Source organism: Scyliorhinus torazame, chromosome 15 (assembly GCF_047496885.1).
Source record: "Scyliorhinus torazame isolate Kashiwa2021f chromosome 15, sScyTor2.1, whole genome shotgun sequence".
In the NCBI taxonomy this organism is placed as follows: Eukaryota; Metazoa; Chordata; class Chondrichthyes; order Carcharhiniformes; family Scyliorhinidae; genus Scyliorhinus; species Scyliorhinus torazame.
This window is the reverse complement of record NC_092721.1, coordinates 211,375,379-211,389,360: the sequence shown is the minus strand read 5'-3', so window position 1 is coordinate 211,389,360 and position 13,982 is coordinate 211,375,379. Positions and strand designations below refer to the sequence as shown.

Below are 13,982 nucleotides of genomic sequence, written 5' to 3'. Positions count from 1 at the left end.
CAAACCAGATAGCTCGGATAATACTAGAATAGCTCGACATAAGTTAGTTTATTCAGGACTACAACTAACCACAGAAAATATACCCAGTAATCATTATTAACCATTAAACATGTATTCTTAGAACACAGCAGTAATAAGCATTTAAACTCATGCTAATAGTAGTGGCCACAATGTGTGATGAGATTTAAGCGAGCTAACTTGATCACATTCCTGAGGAAGACAGAATCAGACAGAAATAATGTGGTCAGCAGAAACACATCCAGACAAAGGAGGTCTCATCAGCAACCCCAGACCCCCTGAACTCAGACAGGCAATGGTACAGCTAGGGACCACACTATGATAAGAGGAAATGGGAGTGCCGGAGAGCCGGGGTTCTTGAAAAACAATAGATGGCCAGTGGACAGGACATGATTACACCATGAGCTGACCCATGAGTGATAGTTCTGGCCCAAAAGTTAAAATTTTAAATTGGGGCAAGGCCAATTTCGAGGGTATTAGGCGCAAACTTTCAAAAATTAATTGGGGGAGCCAATTTGCAGGCAAGGGGACAGCTGGTAAGTGGGGGTCTTTCAAAAAGGTGGGGGTCTTTCAAATAGGGCAGCACGGTAGCATTTTGGATAGCACTGTTGCTTCACAGCACCAGGGTCCCAGGTTCAATTCCCAGCTTGGGTCACTGTCTGTGTGGAGTCTGCACATCCTCCCCGTGTGCGCGTGGGTTTCCTCCGGGTGTTCCGGTTTCCTCCCACAGTCCAACGATGTGCAGGTTAGGTGGATTGGCCATGCTAAATTATCCTTAGTTTCCAAAATGGTTAGGAGGGGTTACTGGTTTCCGGGAATAGGGTGACGGTACGGGCTTAAATAGGGTGCTCTTTCCAAGGGCCGGTGCAGACTCGATGGGCCGAATGGCCCCCTGCACTGTAAATTCTGTGATTCTATGTTGAAGCGAGGGTGTGACACACACCAGAAAACAGGCAGTTGTTCAGTGTTATGCTGATGAGACCCATTTGCCACACAGCTCGGCACTGGTCAGCTAAACAGTGGCTCCACCCGGCTCCCACTCCAACCAGTCTGGTATACCCACAATACCGCAGTGCTCCCACATGCAGCAATGACAGCCACTCACCTGCATCTGATGCTCTCTGGCCATCTGTTCAATCCAATATATTGGATGTGTCGAGAGGGCGACCGAATCAGCTGGGATGAGAAACATAACAAATGTATTCTGCAAAATGTAGTTGAAGAGGGAAGTGAGAGTGAAGCGCAGGTCTCTGATCAGAGTTCCTCCCAGCTCACAGCTGACGATATCATTCATGATCACACTCAGCTTCTGTGGTCGGAAGAGTCTCCACAAAATGGCTTTCTGAAAGATGGTGAGGTGTGAAAACTCACAGCTCGGCGCTGCACTGATCACAGTGGAAGAGAGGCCAAAATACTCTCGCCATTGGCTCGCTTGCTGGGCGAGGGAGCTTCTTATGTTGCGGAATGCTGGCAGCAATTCCAATACTGCACAGCTGTTCCAGATCTCCTCACTCACCCAGGCTGGCCTCAGGACACAGGTATCCTTTTCCAATGCATCGAAGTTTAGATCATGGGTTCCCCGCAGAAAGAGCTCCCATTCTACCTGGGTGACTGTATTCATCAGCTTCATGTAACCAACAACTACCAGGAACCTGTACAATCGAGCATGTTTCACAAAGAGGCACCAGCGGAAATAATTGTAAATGTTGGAAATAAGGTAATTCATCAGGTGCACAAAGTGATCTGTGGACGTCCCAGACCCGGACGGACGAACTTTCAAATTCCGACTTGCCAGAACTTGCCTTACCACCTTCATGAAATAGGTTTTTGAGAAGTAATAGAGGGGATTGAGTCGGGAGATATGGATGAGTGCCCAGTACATTTCGGAGCCAACTTTTGAGATGACCACAAAGGGGTCCTCAGTCACAACACTGGCATTTTTCCGATCGGTGCTCAAGATGCTGAGATGTCCACGGATCTTCTCCTTAGCTTCCTGACTCTCCAGGGCTGCTGCCTGGATGCTGTTGTCATTCAGCAGACTCGTAGCTGTCTGGATCACTTTGTCCATCAGGTCCTCCTAATGGAACAGAAAGAAAGTAGAGAAATGATTAAGAGCACAGAGGAATTCCCTTTCCATTTTTCTTTCTCTGGTCATGTGGCCCACAGGTAATTTTTTTATTCATTCATGACCCTCTGACAGTGCGGCACTCCCTCAGTACTGACCCTCTGACAGTGCGGCACTCCCTCAGTACTGACCCTCTGACAGTGCAGCACTCCCTCAGTACTGACCTTCTGACAGTGCGGCACTCCCTCAGTACTGACCCTCTGACAGTGCGGCACTCCCTCAGTACTGACCCTCTGACAGTGTAGCACTCCCTCAGTACTGACCTTCTGACAGTGCGGCACGCCCTCAGTACTGACCTTCTGACAGTGCGGCACTCCCTCAGTACTGACCCTCTGACAGTGCAGCATTCCCTCAGTACTGACCCTCTGACAGTGCGGCACTCCCTCAGTACTGACTCTCTGACAGTGTGGCACTCCCTCAGTACTGACCTTCTGACAGTGCGGCACGCCCTCAGTACTGACCTTCTGACAGTGCGGCACTCCCTCAGTACTGACCTTCTGACAGTGCAGCACTCCCTCAGTACTGACCCTCTGACAGTACGGCACGCCCTCAGTACTGACCCTCTGACAGTACGGCACGCCCTCAGTACTGACCTTCTGACAGTGCGGCACTCCCTCAGTACTGACCCTCTGACAGTGCGGCACTCCCTCAGTACTGACCCTCTGACAGTGCTGCACTCCCTCAGTACTGACCCTCTGACAGTGCGGCACGCCCTCAGTACTGACCTTCTGACAGTGCGGCACTCCCTCAGTACTGACCTTCTGACAGTGCAGCACTCCCTCAGTACTGACTCTCTGACAGTGCGGCACGCCCTCAGTACTGACCTTCTGACAGTGCGGCACTCCCTCAGTACTGACCCTCTGACAGTGCGGCACTCCCTCAGTACTGACCCGCTGACAGTGCTGCACTCCCTCAGTACTGACCCTCTTACAGTGCGGCACTCCCTCAGTACTGACCCTCTAACAGTGCAGCACTCCCTCAGTACTGACCCTCTGACAGTGCGGCACTCCCTCAGTACTGACCCTCTGACAGTGCAGCACTCCTTCAGTACTGACCCTCTGACAGTGCGGCACGCCCTCAGTACTGACCTTCTGACAGTGCGGCACTCCCTCAGTACTGACCTTCTGACAGTGCAGCACGCCCTCAGTACTGACCCTCAGTGCGGCACTCCCTCAGTACTGACCTTCTGACAGTGCGGCACGCCCTCAGTACTGACCCTCTGACAGTGCGGCACGCCCTCAGTACTGACCTTCTGACAGTGCGGCACTCCCTCAGTACTGACCCTCTGACAGTGCGGCACTCCCTCAGTACTGACCCTCTGACAGTGCTGCACTCCCTCAGTACTGACCCTCTGACAGTGCGGCACGCCCTCAGTACTGACCTTCTGACAGTGCGGCACTCCCTCAGTACTGACCTTCTGACAGTGCAGCACTCCCTCAGTACTGACCCTCTGACAGTGCGGCACGCCCTCAGTACTGACCTTCTGACAGTGCGGCACTCCCTCAGTACTGACCTTCTGACAGTGCAGCACTCCCTCAGTACTGACTCTCTGACAGTGCGGCACGCCCTCAGTACTGACCTTCTGACAGTGCGGCACTCCCTCAGTACTGACCCTCTGACAGTGCGGCACTCCCTCAGTACTGACCCGCTGACAGTGCTGCACTCCCTCAGTACTGACCCTCTGACAGTGCGGCACTCCCTCAGTACTGACCCTCTAACAGTGCAGCACTCCCTCAGTACTGACCCTCTGACAGTGCGGCACTCCCTCAGTACTGACCCTCTGACAGTGCAGCACTCCCTCAGTACTGACTCTCTGACAGTGCGGCACGCCCTCAGTACTGACCTTCTGACAGTGCGGCACTCCCTCAGTACTGACCCTCTGACAGTGCGGCACTCCCTCAGTACTGACCCGCTGACAGTGCTGCACTCCCTCAGTACTGACCCTCTGACAGTGCGGCACTCCCTCAGTACTGACCCTCTAACAGTGCAGCACTCCCTCAGTACTGACCCTCTGACAGTGCGGCACTCCCTCAGTACTGACCCTCTGACAGTGCAGCACTCCTTCAGTACTGACCCTCTGACAGTGCGGCACGCCCTCAGTACTGACCTTCTGACAGTGCGGCACTCCCTCAGTACTGACCTTCTGACAGTGCAGCACGCCCTCAGTACTGACCCTCAGTGCGGCACTCCCTCAGTACTGACCTTCTGACAGTGCGGCACGCCCTCAGTACTGACCCTCTGACAGTGCGGCACTCCCTCAGTACTGACCCTCTGACAGTGCAGCACTCCCTCAGTACTGACCCTCTGACAGTGTGGCACTCCCTCAGTACTGACCCTCTTGTTGTGTTGGGCGCTCTGGATCCGTGGAACACATACAGGTCACCAACACTTGAAATAGTGCAACACTATTTTATTGAGTTAGTAGCAGTTTAACATACTCTCACTGTGGGTTAACACGATACTAGCTTTAACTAAAGACCTTTGCCTTGTCCTAACCAGTCGATGCACTCAGCAAATGGTGAATGTCTGTGCTACAGGCTGTGAGCTCTGTCCTACTAGTAAGCTGCAGCTCGAATGAGCGGGAACTCTGATGCCCCCTGTCTTAATAGTGCGTGTGCTCTAACTGGTGATTGGCTGCGGTGTTGTGTGTGTTGACTGGTCCCACTGTGTGTCCATCAGTGTGTGTCTGCACCATGATATACTGGTGTATATTATGACATCCCCCCTTTTATAAAAGAATGTACAGGTGTGGCAATACATAGTGTATGGTGAGAATGTCCCTAACACACTACATGTGTGCGAAAGACATATCTACAGGACTATGTACATGAGAACTAAGTTATTTACATGGGAAGGTGCCTGGTGCAGAAAAACAGTATGCAACAAGAATAACGAGATGAACACAATATACAAATCATGTAAACGATCAAACGGAAGAACAGAACAATTCAGAAAGTCTGTAAGTCCACAAAGTTCACAAATTAAGTCTCTGAGGTGGGCGACGAATTCTGGTTGACCGCCTCAATGGTGGGTCGGGAGCCCCCGGCTGAGGAGCAGGCTGGACTGCGTCCGAGTGAGGAAGATGCAGAGTGACAGGGATCTCTGCATAGTCCATGGCAGGGTCAGCAGGAGTGCGAGGCAACAGTGGAGGATCACGTAGCGAGCGTGGGACGAGATGATGTAGCGAACGTGGGACGTTGATTGCGGCGCAAAATGGAGCCATCCGGTAGACGAACCAGGAACAAGCGGTGGGCCACGTGCCGAAGGACAACAGCGGTTGGAGACCAGCCACCATCCGCAAGATTGATGCGGACGTTGTCATCTGGAGCCAGAGCAGGGAGATCAGCTGCACGGGAGTCATGAGCCGCCTTGTGCTGTGCACGAGACAGCTGCATCCGTCAAAGGACCGGAACGTGGTCGAGGTCTGGGACATGAATGGACGGCACGGTCATCCTCAGGGTGCGACCCATGAGCAATTGGGCTGGCGACAGGCCAGTGGACAGTGGGGCGGAGCGATAGGCCAGCAAGGCGAGGTAGAAATCGGACCCAGCATCGGCAGCCTTGCAGAGGAGCTGTTTGAGCTGTTTGACTATATGGACTCCCTTCTCCGCTTTGCCGTTGGATTGGGGGTACAGGGGACTGGATGTCAAATGGGCAAAATTGTACCGCCTGGCAAAGTTGGACCATTCCTGGCTTGTGAAGCAGGGGCCATTGTCCAACATCACAGTGAGTGGGATGCCTTGTCGAACAAAGGTGTCCTGACAGGCACGGATGACTGCAGACGATGTGATATTGTGCAACCGTATCACCTCCAGGTAATTTGAAAAATAGTCCACGATCAGGACATAGTCTCTACCCAGTGCGTGGAGCAGGTCGATGCCCACCTTGGTCCATGGTGACGTGACCAACTCATGGGGCTGCAGGGTCTCACGCGGTTGGGCCGGCTGGAAGCGCTGACAAGTGGGGCAGTTGAGCACTGCGTTGGCTATGTCCTCATTGATGCCGGGCCAGTACACTGCCTCTCGGGCCCGTCGGCGGCACTTTTCCACGCCAAGGTGGCCCTCGTGTAGCTGTTCCAGGACGAGCTGGCGCATGCTCTGCGGGATGACAATGCGGTCCAGTTTCAGAAGAACCCCGTCTACGACCGCCAGATCATCTCTGACATTATAGAACTGAGGGCATTGGTTCTTGAGCCACCCGTCCGTTAGGTGGCGCATGACACGCTGTAGCAAAGGGTCAGCCGCCGTCTCGCGGCGAATTTGGACGAGGCGTTCATCCGTGGCAGGTAGATTGGAGGCCGCGAATGCCACATGGGCGTCAACCTGGCAGACGAATCCCGCTGGGTCACATGGAGTGTTGACTGCCCTGGAGAGAGCGTCAGCAATGATGAGGTCTTTGCCTGGGGTGTAGCTGGAAGTCATATCACCGGAGCTTAAGAGAAGAATATGCTGGAGGCGAGATGTCATGTCGTTCAAGTTTTTCTGTATTATATTGACCAGCGGGCGATGGTCGGTCTCGACGGTGAATTGAGGAAGTCCGTACACATAATCGTGAAACTTAACCACACCGGTCAGAAGGTCCAGGCACTCCTTTTCTATCTGCGGTAGCGCTGCTCCGTGGGGGTCATGGCGCGTGATGCATATGCAACGGGGGCCCATGATGAGGCCTCATCGCGTTGCAGGAGCACTGCCGCAATGCCAGATTGGCTGGCATCGGTCGACATTTTGGTCTCTTTTGCTGGATCAAAGAAAGCTAAGACCGGGGCCGTGGTGGGTTTGGTTTTGAGTTCTCTCCATTCGCGCTCGTGGGCAGGGAGCCATTGGAAGTCTGTCGTCTTCCTGACCAGGGGCGGGATTCTCCCCTACCCGTCGGGGCGGGGAGGTTCCGGCGTAATGGAGTGGCGGGAACCACTCCGGAGTGGGGCCACCCCAAAGGTGCGGATGTCTCCGCACCTTTAGGGGCCAAGCCCTCACCTTGAGGGGCTAGGCTCGCGCCGGAGCGGTTTCCACTCCACCGGCTGGCGGTAAAGGCCTTTGGCGCCACACCAGCCGGGCCCGAAAGGTCTTCGCCGGGCGACGCGGGTCGCCGCATGCGCGGGAGCGTCAGCGCCTGCTGACGTCATCCCCGCGCATGTGCAGGGGAGGGGGTCTCTTCTGCCTCTGCCATAGTGAAGACCATGGCGAGGGGTCGGAGAATCCCGCCCCAGGTTCGTGAGAGCCGTGGTATGAGAGGCGAAGTTAGGGATGAACGTCCCTAAATAGTTGACCATGCCCAGAAATCGGAGGACCGTCTTGTTGTCCTCTGGCGTTTTCATGGCTGTGATAGCAGCCACCTTGTTTGCAACCGGCCGCACACCCAACTGGGAGATGTGGTCCCCGAGGAACTTGAGTTCCGTCTGACCAAAAGAGCATTTGGCCCTGTGAGGCGGAGGCCCTGCTCACGTATACGTTTGAATACGCGCTGGAGGCGACTGACATGCTCCTGCGGGGTGGTGAACCAAATGATTATGTCGTCGACATAGACGCGAAAACCTTCAATGCCTTCCATCATTTGTTCCATAATGCTATGGAACACTTCTGAAGCAGATATTATCCCAAATGACATCCTGTTGTAACAATATCTGCCCAAAGGGGTATTCAATGTACACAGTTTCCTGCTGGATTTGTCGAGCTGAATTTGCCAGAAACCTTTTGAGGCATCGAGTTTGGTGAAGAGCTTGGCGCGAGCCATCTCGCATGTGATCTCTTCGCGCTTGGGAATTGGATAATGCTCCCTCGTGATATTGCGATTTAGATCCTTGGGATCAATGCAAATTCTAAATTCGCCGGAAGGCTTTTTTTACACATACCATGGAACTGACCCAGTCAGTCGGTTCCGTGACTCTGGAGATCACTCCTTGGTCCTGGAGGTCCTGCAGCTGCTGCTTGAGGCGGTCCTTAAGGGGTGCTGGGACCATGCGAGGTGCGTGCACCACAAGGGAGACCTTCACAGGAGCAGGCTAGTCAATTTCAGCGGTAAACACTTACCTGGTCCCGTTTTCGGTCCCTCTTTGCTGTTTTTTTATTTTTATTTTAGTGTTTAAGGCGGGAACAGGAAGTTCGACTTCTGGGAAGACCCTCACCAATAAATTCTGGTGGAGAGGAAACTCGAGACACTACACGTGTAGTGTCTCCCACCCGCCCTCCTCCTCTAACCTAATAATAAAACCCATTGGTGTGAGGTAAGTACCATATTTTATTATTATTATTATTTTTTAAAAAGTTGTTAGCCAGATCTTGGTAGAAAGTTAGAGGGATGGCAGGGAAGGGAGTGCAATGTTCCTCCTGCAGGATGTTTGAGGTGAGGGATGCCGTTAGTGTCCCTGCTGATTTTACCTGCAGGAAGTGCTGCCATCTCCAGCTCCTCCAAGACCGAGTTAGGGAACTGGAGCTGGAGTTGGAAGAACTTTGGATCATTCAGGAGGCAGAGGGGGTCATAGATAGCAGTTTCAGGGAATTAGTTACACCAAAGATTGGAGATAGATGGGTAACTGTAAGAAGGACTGGGAAAAAACAGCAGTGCAGGGATCCCCTGCGGTCGTTCCCCTGAGAAACAAGTATACCGCTTTGGATACTTGTGGGGGGGGACGGGGGGGGGGGGGGGACTTACCAGGGGTAAGCCATGGGGTACGGGCCTCTGGCACGGAGTCTGTCCCTGTTGCTCAGAAGGGAAGGGGGGAGAGGAGCAGAAAATTAGTAATTGGGGACTCGATAGTCAGGGGCACAGATAGGAGATTTTGTGGGAGCGTGAGAGACTCACGTTTGGTATGTTGCCTCCCAGGTGCAAGGGTACGTGATGTCTCGGATCGTGTTTTCCGGGTCCTTAGGGGGAGGGGGAGCAGCCCCAAGTCGTGGTCCACATTGGCACTAACGACATAGGTAGGAAAGGGGACAAGGATGTCAGGCAGGCTTTCAGGGAGCTAGGATGGAAGCTCAGAACTAGAACAAACAGAGTTGTTATCTCTGGGTTGTTGCCCGTGCCACGTGATAGTGAGATGAGGAATAGGGACAGAGAGCAATTAAACACGTGGCTACAGGGATGGTGCAGGCGGGAGGGATTCAGATTTCTGGATAACTGGGGCTCTTTCTGGGGAAGGTGGGACCTCTACAGACAGGATGGTCTACATCTGAACCTGAGGGGCACAAATATCCTGGGGGGGAGATTTGTTAGTGCTCTTTGGGGGTGGTTTAAACTAATGCAGCAGGGGCATGGGAACCTGGATTGTAGTTTTAGGGTAAGGGAGAATGAGAGTATAGAGGTCAGGAGCACAGATTTGACGTCGCAGGAGGGGGCCCGTGTTCAGGTAGGTGGTTTGAAGTGTGTCTACTTCAATGCCAGGAGTATACAAAATAAGGTAGGGGAACTGGCAGCATGGGTTGGTACCTGGGACTTCGATGTTGTGGCCATTTTGGAGACATGGATAGAGCAGGGAGAGGAATGGATGTTGCAGGTTCCGGGGTTTAGGTGTTTTAGTAAGCTCAGAGAAGGAGGCAAAAGAGGGGGAGGTGTGGCGCTGCTAGTCAAGAGCAGTATTACGGTGGTGGAGAGGATGCTAGATGGGGACTCATCTTCCGAGGTAGTATGGGCTGAGGTTAGAAACATGAAAGGAGAGGTCACACTGTTGGGAGTCTTCTATAGGCCTCCAAATAGTTCTAGGGATGTAGAGGAAAGGATGGCGAGGATGATCCTGGATAAGAGCGAAAGTAACAGGGTAGTTATTATGGGAGACTTTAACTTTCCAAATATTGACTGGAAAAGATATAGTTTGAGTACATTAGATGGGTCGTTTTTTGTACAGTGTGTGCAGGAGGGTTTCCTGACACAATATGTTGACAGGCCAACAAGAGGCGAGGCCACGTTGGATTTGGTTTTGGGTAATGAACCAGGCCAGGTGTTGGATTTGGAGGTCAGAGAGCACTTTGGGGACAGTGACCACAATTCGGTGACGTTTACGTTAATGATGGAAAGGGATAAGTATACACCGCAGGGCAAGAGTTATAGCTGGGGGAAGGGCAATTATGAGGCCATTAGACGTGACTTGGGGGGGATAAGGTGGAGAAGTAGGCTGCAAGTGTTGGGCACACTGGATAAGTGGAGCTTGTTCAAGGATCAGCTACTGCGTGTTCTTGATAAGTATGTACCGGTCAGGCAGGGAGGAAGGCGTCGAGCGAGGGAACCGTGGTTTACCAAAGAAGTGGAATTTCTTGTTAAGAGGAAGAAGGAGGCCTATGTGAAGATGAAGTGTGAAGTTTCATTTGGGGCGATGGATAGTTACAAGGTAGCGAGGAAGGATCTAAAGAGAGAGCTAAGACGAGCAAGGAGGGGACATGAGAAGTATTTGGCAGGTATGATCAAGGATAACCCGAACGCTTTCTATAGATATGTCAGGAATAAAAGAATGACTAGGGTAAGAGTAGGGCCAGTCAAGGACAGTAGTGGGAAGTTGTTCTTGGAGTCCGAGGAGATAGGAGAGGTGCTAAATGAATATTTTTTGTCAGGATTCACACAGGAAAAGGGCAATGTTGTCGAGGAGAATACTGAGATTCAGGCTACTAGACTAGAAGGGCTTGGGGTTCATAAGGAGGAGGTGTTAGCAATTCTGGAAAGTGTGAAAATAGATAAGTCACCTGGGCCGGATGGGATTTATCCTAGGATTCTCTGCGAAGCTAGGGAGGAGATTGCTGAGCCTTTGGCTTTGATCTTTAAGTCATCTTTGTCTACAGGAATAGTGCCAGAAGACTGGAGGATAGCAAATGTTGTCCCCTTGTTCAAGAAGGGGAGTAGAGATAGCCCCGGTAACTATAGACCAGTGAGCCCTACTTCTGTTGTGGGCAAAATCTTGGAAAGGTTTATAGGATGTATAATCATCTGGAAAGGAATAATTTGATTAGAGATAGTCAACACGGTTTTGTGAAGGGTAGGTGATGCCTCACAAACCTTATTGAGTTCTTTGAGAAGGTGACCAAACAGGTGGATGAGGGTAAAGCAGTTGATGTGGTGTATATGGATTTCAGTAAAGCGTTTGATAAGGTTCCCCACAGTCGGCTATTGCAGAAAATACGGAGGCATGGGATTCAGGGTGATTTAGCAGTTTGGATCAGAAATTGGCTAGCTGGAAGAAGACAAAAGGTGGTGGTTGATGGGACATGTTCAGACTGGAGTCCAGTTACTAGTGGTGTACCACAAGGATCTGTTTTGGGGCCACTGCTGTTTGTCATTTTTATAAATGGCCTGGAGGAGGGCATAGAAGGATGGGTGAGTAAATTTGCGGATGACACTAAAGTCGGTGGAGTTGTGGACAGTGCGGAAGGATGTTACAAGTTACAGAGGGACATAGATAAACTGCAGAGCTGGGCTGAGAGGTGGCAAATGGAGTTTAATGCAGAAAAGTGTAAAGTGATTCATTTTGGAAGGAATAACAGGAAGACAGAGTACTGGGCTAATGGTAAGATTCTTGGTAGTGTGGATGAGCAGAGAGATCTCGGTGTCCATGTACATCGATCCCTGAAAGTTGCCACTCAGGTTGAGAGGGTTGTTAAGAAGGCGTACGGTGTGTTAGCTTTTATTGGTAGAGGGATTGAGTTTCGGAGCCATGAGGTCATGTTGCAGCTGTACAAAACTCTGGTGCGGCCGCATTTGGAGTATTGCGTGCAATTCTGGTCGCTGCATTATAGGAAGAATGTGGAAGCATTGGAAAGGGTGCAGAGGAGATTTACCAGAATGTTGCCTGGTACGGAGGGAAGCTCTTATGAGGGAATGCTGAGGGACTTGAGGCTGTTTTCCTTAGAGAGAAGAAGGTTAAGAGGTGACTTAACTGAGGCATACAAGATGATCAGAGGATTAGATAGAGTGGACAGTGAAAGCTTTTTTCCTCGGATGGTGATGTCTTGCACGAGGGGACATAGCTTTAAATTGAGGGGAGATAGATATCGGACAGATGTCAGAGGTAGGTTCTTTACTCAGAGAGTAGTAAGGGCTTGGAATGCCCTGCCTGTAACAGTAGTGGACTCGCCAACACTAAGGGCATTCAAATGGTCATTGGATAGACATATGGACGATAAGGGAATAGTGTAGATGGGCTTCAGAATGGTTTCACAGGTCGGCGCAACATCGAGGGCCGAAGGGCCTGTACTGCGCTGTAATGTTCCATGTTCTATGACCCTCTGACAGTGCAGCACTTCCTCAGTACTGCCCCTCTGACAGTGCGGCACTCCCTCAGTACTGACACTCTGACAGTGCAGCACTCCCTCAGTACTGACCCTCTGACAGTGCAGCACTCCCTCAGTACTGACCCTCTGACAGTGCAGCACTCCCTCAGTACTGACCCACTGACAGTGCAGCACTCTCTCAGTACTGACACTGTGACAGTGCGGCACTCCCTCAGTACTGACCCTCTGACAGTGCAGCACTCCCTCAGTACTGACTTTCTGACCGTGCAGCACTCCCTCAGTACTGACCCACTGACAGTGCAGCACTCCCTCAGTACTGACCTTCTGACAGTGCGACACTCCCTCAGTACTGACCCTCTGGCAGTGCAGCACTCCCTCAGTACTGACCCTCTGACAGTGCGGCACTCCCTCAGTACTGACCCTCTGACAGTGCGGCACTCCCTCAGTACTGACTTTCTGACCGTGCAGCACTCCCTCAGTAGTGACCCTCTGACAGTGCGGCACTCCCTCAGTACTGACCCTCTGACAGTGCAGCACTCCCTCAGTACTGACCCTCTGAAAGTGCGGCACTCCCTCAGTACTGACCCTCTGAAAGTGCGGCACTCCCTCAGTACTGACCCTCTGGCAGTGCAGCACTCCCTCAGTACTGACTTTCTGACCGTGAAGCACTCCCTCAGTACTGACCCTCTGACAGTGCAGCACTCCCTCAGTACTGACCCTCTGACAGTGCGGCACTCCCTCAGTACTGACCCTCTGACAGTGCAGCGCTCCCTCAATACTGACCCTCTGACAGTGCGGCACTCCCTCAGTACTGACCCTCCGACAGTGCAGCACTCCCTCAGTACTGACCCTCTGACAGTGCAGCACCCACTCAGTACTGACCCTCTGACAGTGCGGCACTCCCTCAGTACTGACCCTCTGACAGTGCAGCACTCCCTCAGTACTGACCCTCTGACAGTGCGGCACGCCCTCAGTACTGACCCTCTGACAGTGCGGCACTCCCTCAGTACTGACCCTTTGACAATTCGGCACTCCCTCAGTACTGACCCTCTGACAGTGCAGCACTCCCTCAGTACTGACCCTCTGACAGTGCGGCACTCCCTCTGTACTGACCCTCTGACAGTGCAGCACTCCCTCAGTACTGACCCTCTGACAGTGCGGCACTCCCTCAGTACTGACCCTCTGACAGTGCAGCACTCCCTCAGTACTGACTTTCTGACCGTGCAGCACTCCCTCAGTAGTGACCCTCTGACAGTGCGGCACTCCCTCAGTACTGACCCTCTGACAGTGCAGCACTCCCTCAGTACTGACCCTCTGAAAGTGCGGCACTCCCTCAGTACTGACCCTCTGAAAGTGCGGCACTCCCTCAGTACTGACCCTCTGGCAGTGCAGCACTCCCTCAGTACTGACTTTCTGACCGTGAAGCACTCCCTCAGTACTGACCCTCTGACAGTGCAGCACTCCCTCAGTACTGACCCTCTGACAGTGCGGCACTCCCTCAGTACTGACCCTCTGACAGTGCAGCGCTCCCTCAATACTGACCCTCTGACAGTGCGGCACTCCCTCAGTACTGACCCTCCGACAGTGCAGCACTCCCTCAGTACTGACCCTCTGACAGTGCAGCACCCACT

The 13,982-nt window shown here is 52.5% G+C and overlaps 1 protein-coding gene across 1 annotated transcript in view; it reads right to left on the bottom strand.

The window, feature by feature from the left end:
- Nucleotides 1–13,982, bottom strand: part of LOC140391348 (dynein heavy chain domain-containing protein 1-like) — a 479,751-nt gene that overhangs the window by 102,360 nt on the left and 363,409 nt on the right. The window contains exon 15 of the mRNA XM_072475926.1: nt 1,124–2,095. Within this exon, the coding sequence (XP_072332027.1) occupies nt 1,124–2,095 (972 nt within the window). The remainder of the gene's footprint in view (nt 1–1,123; nt 2,096–13,982) is intronic.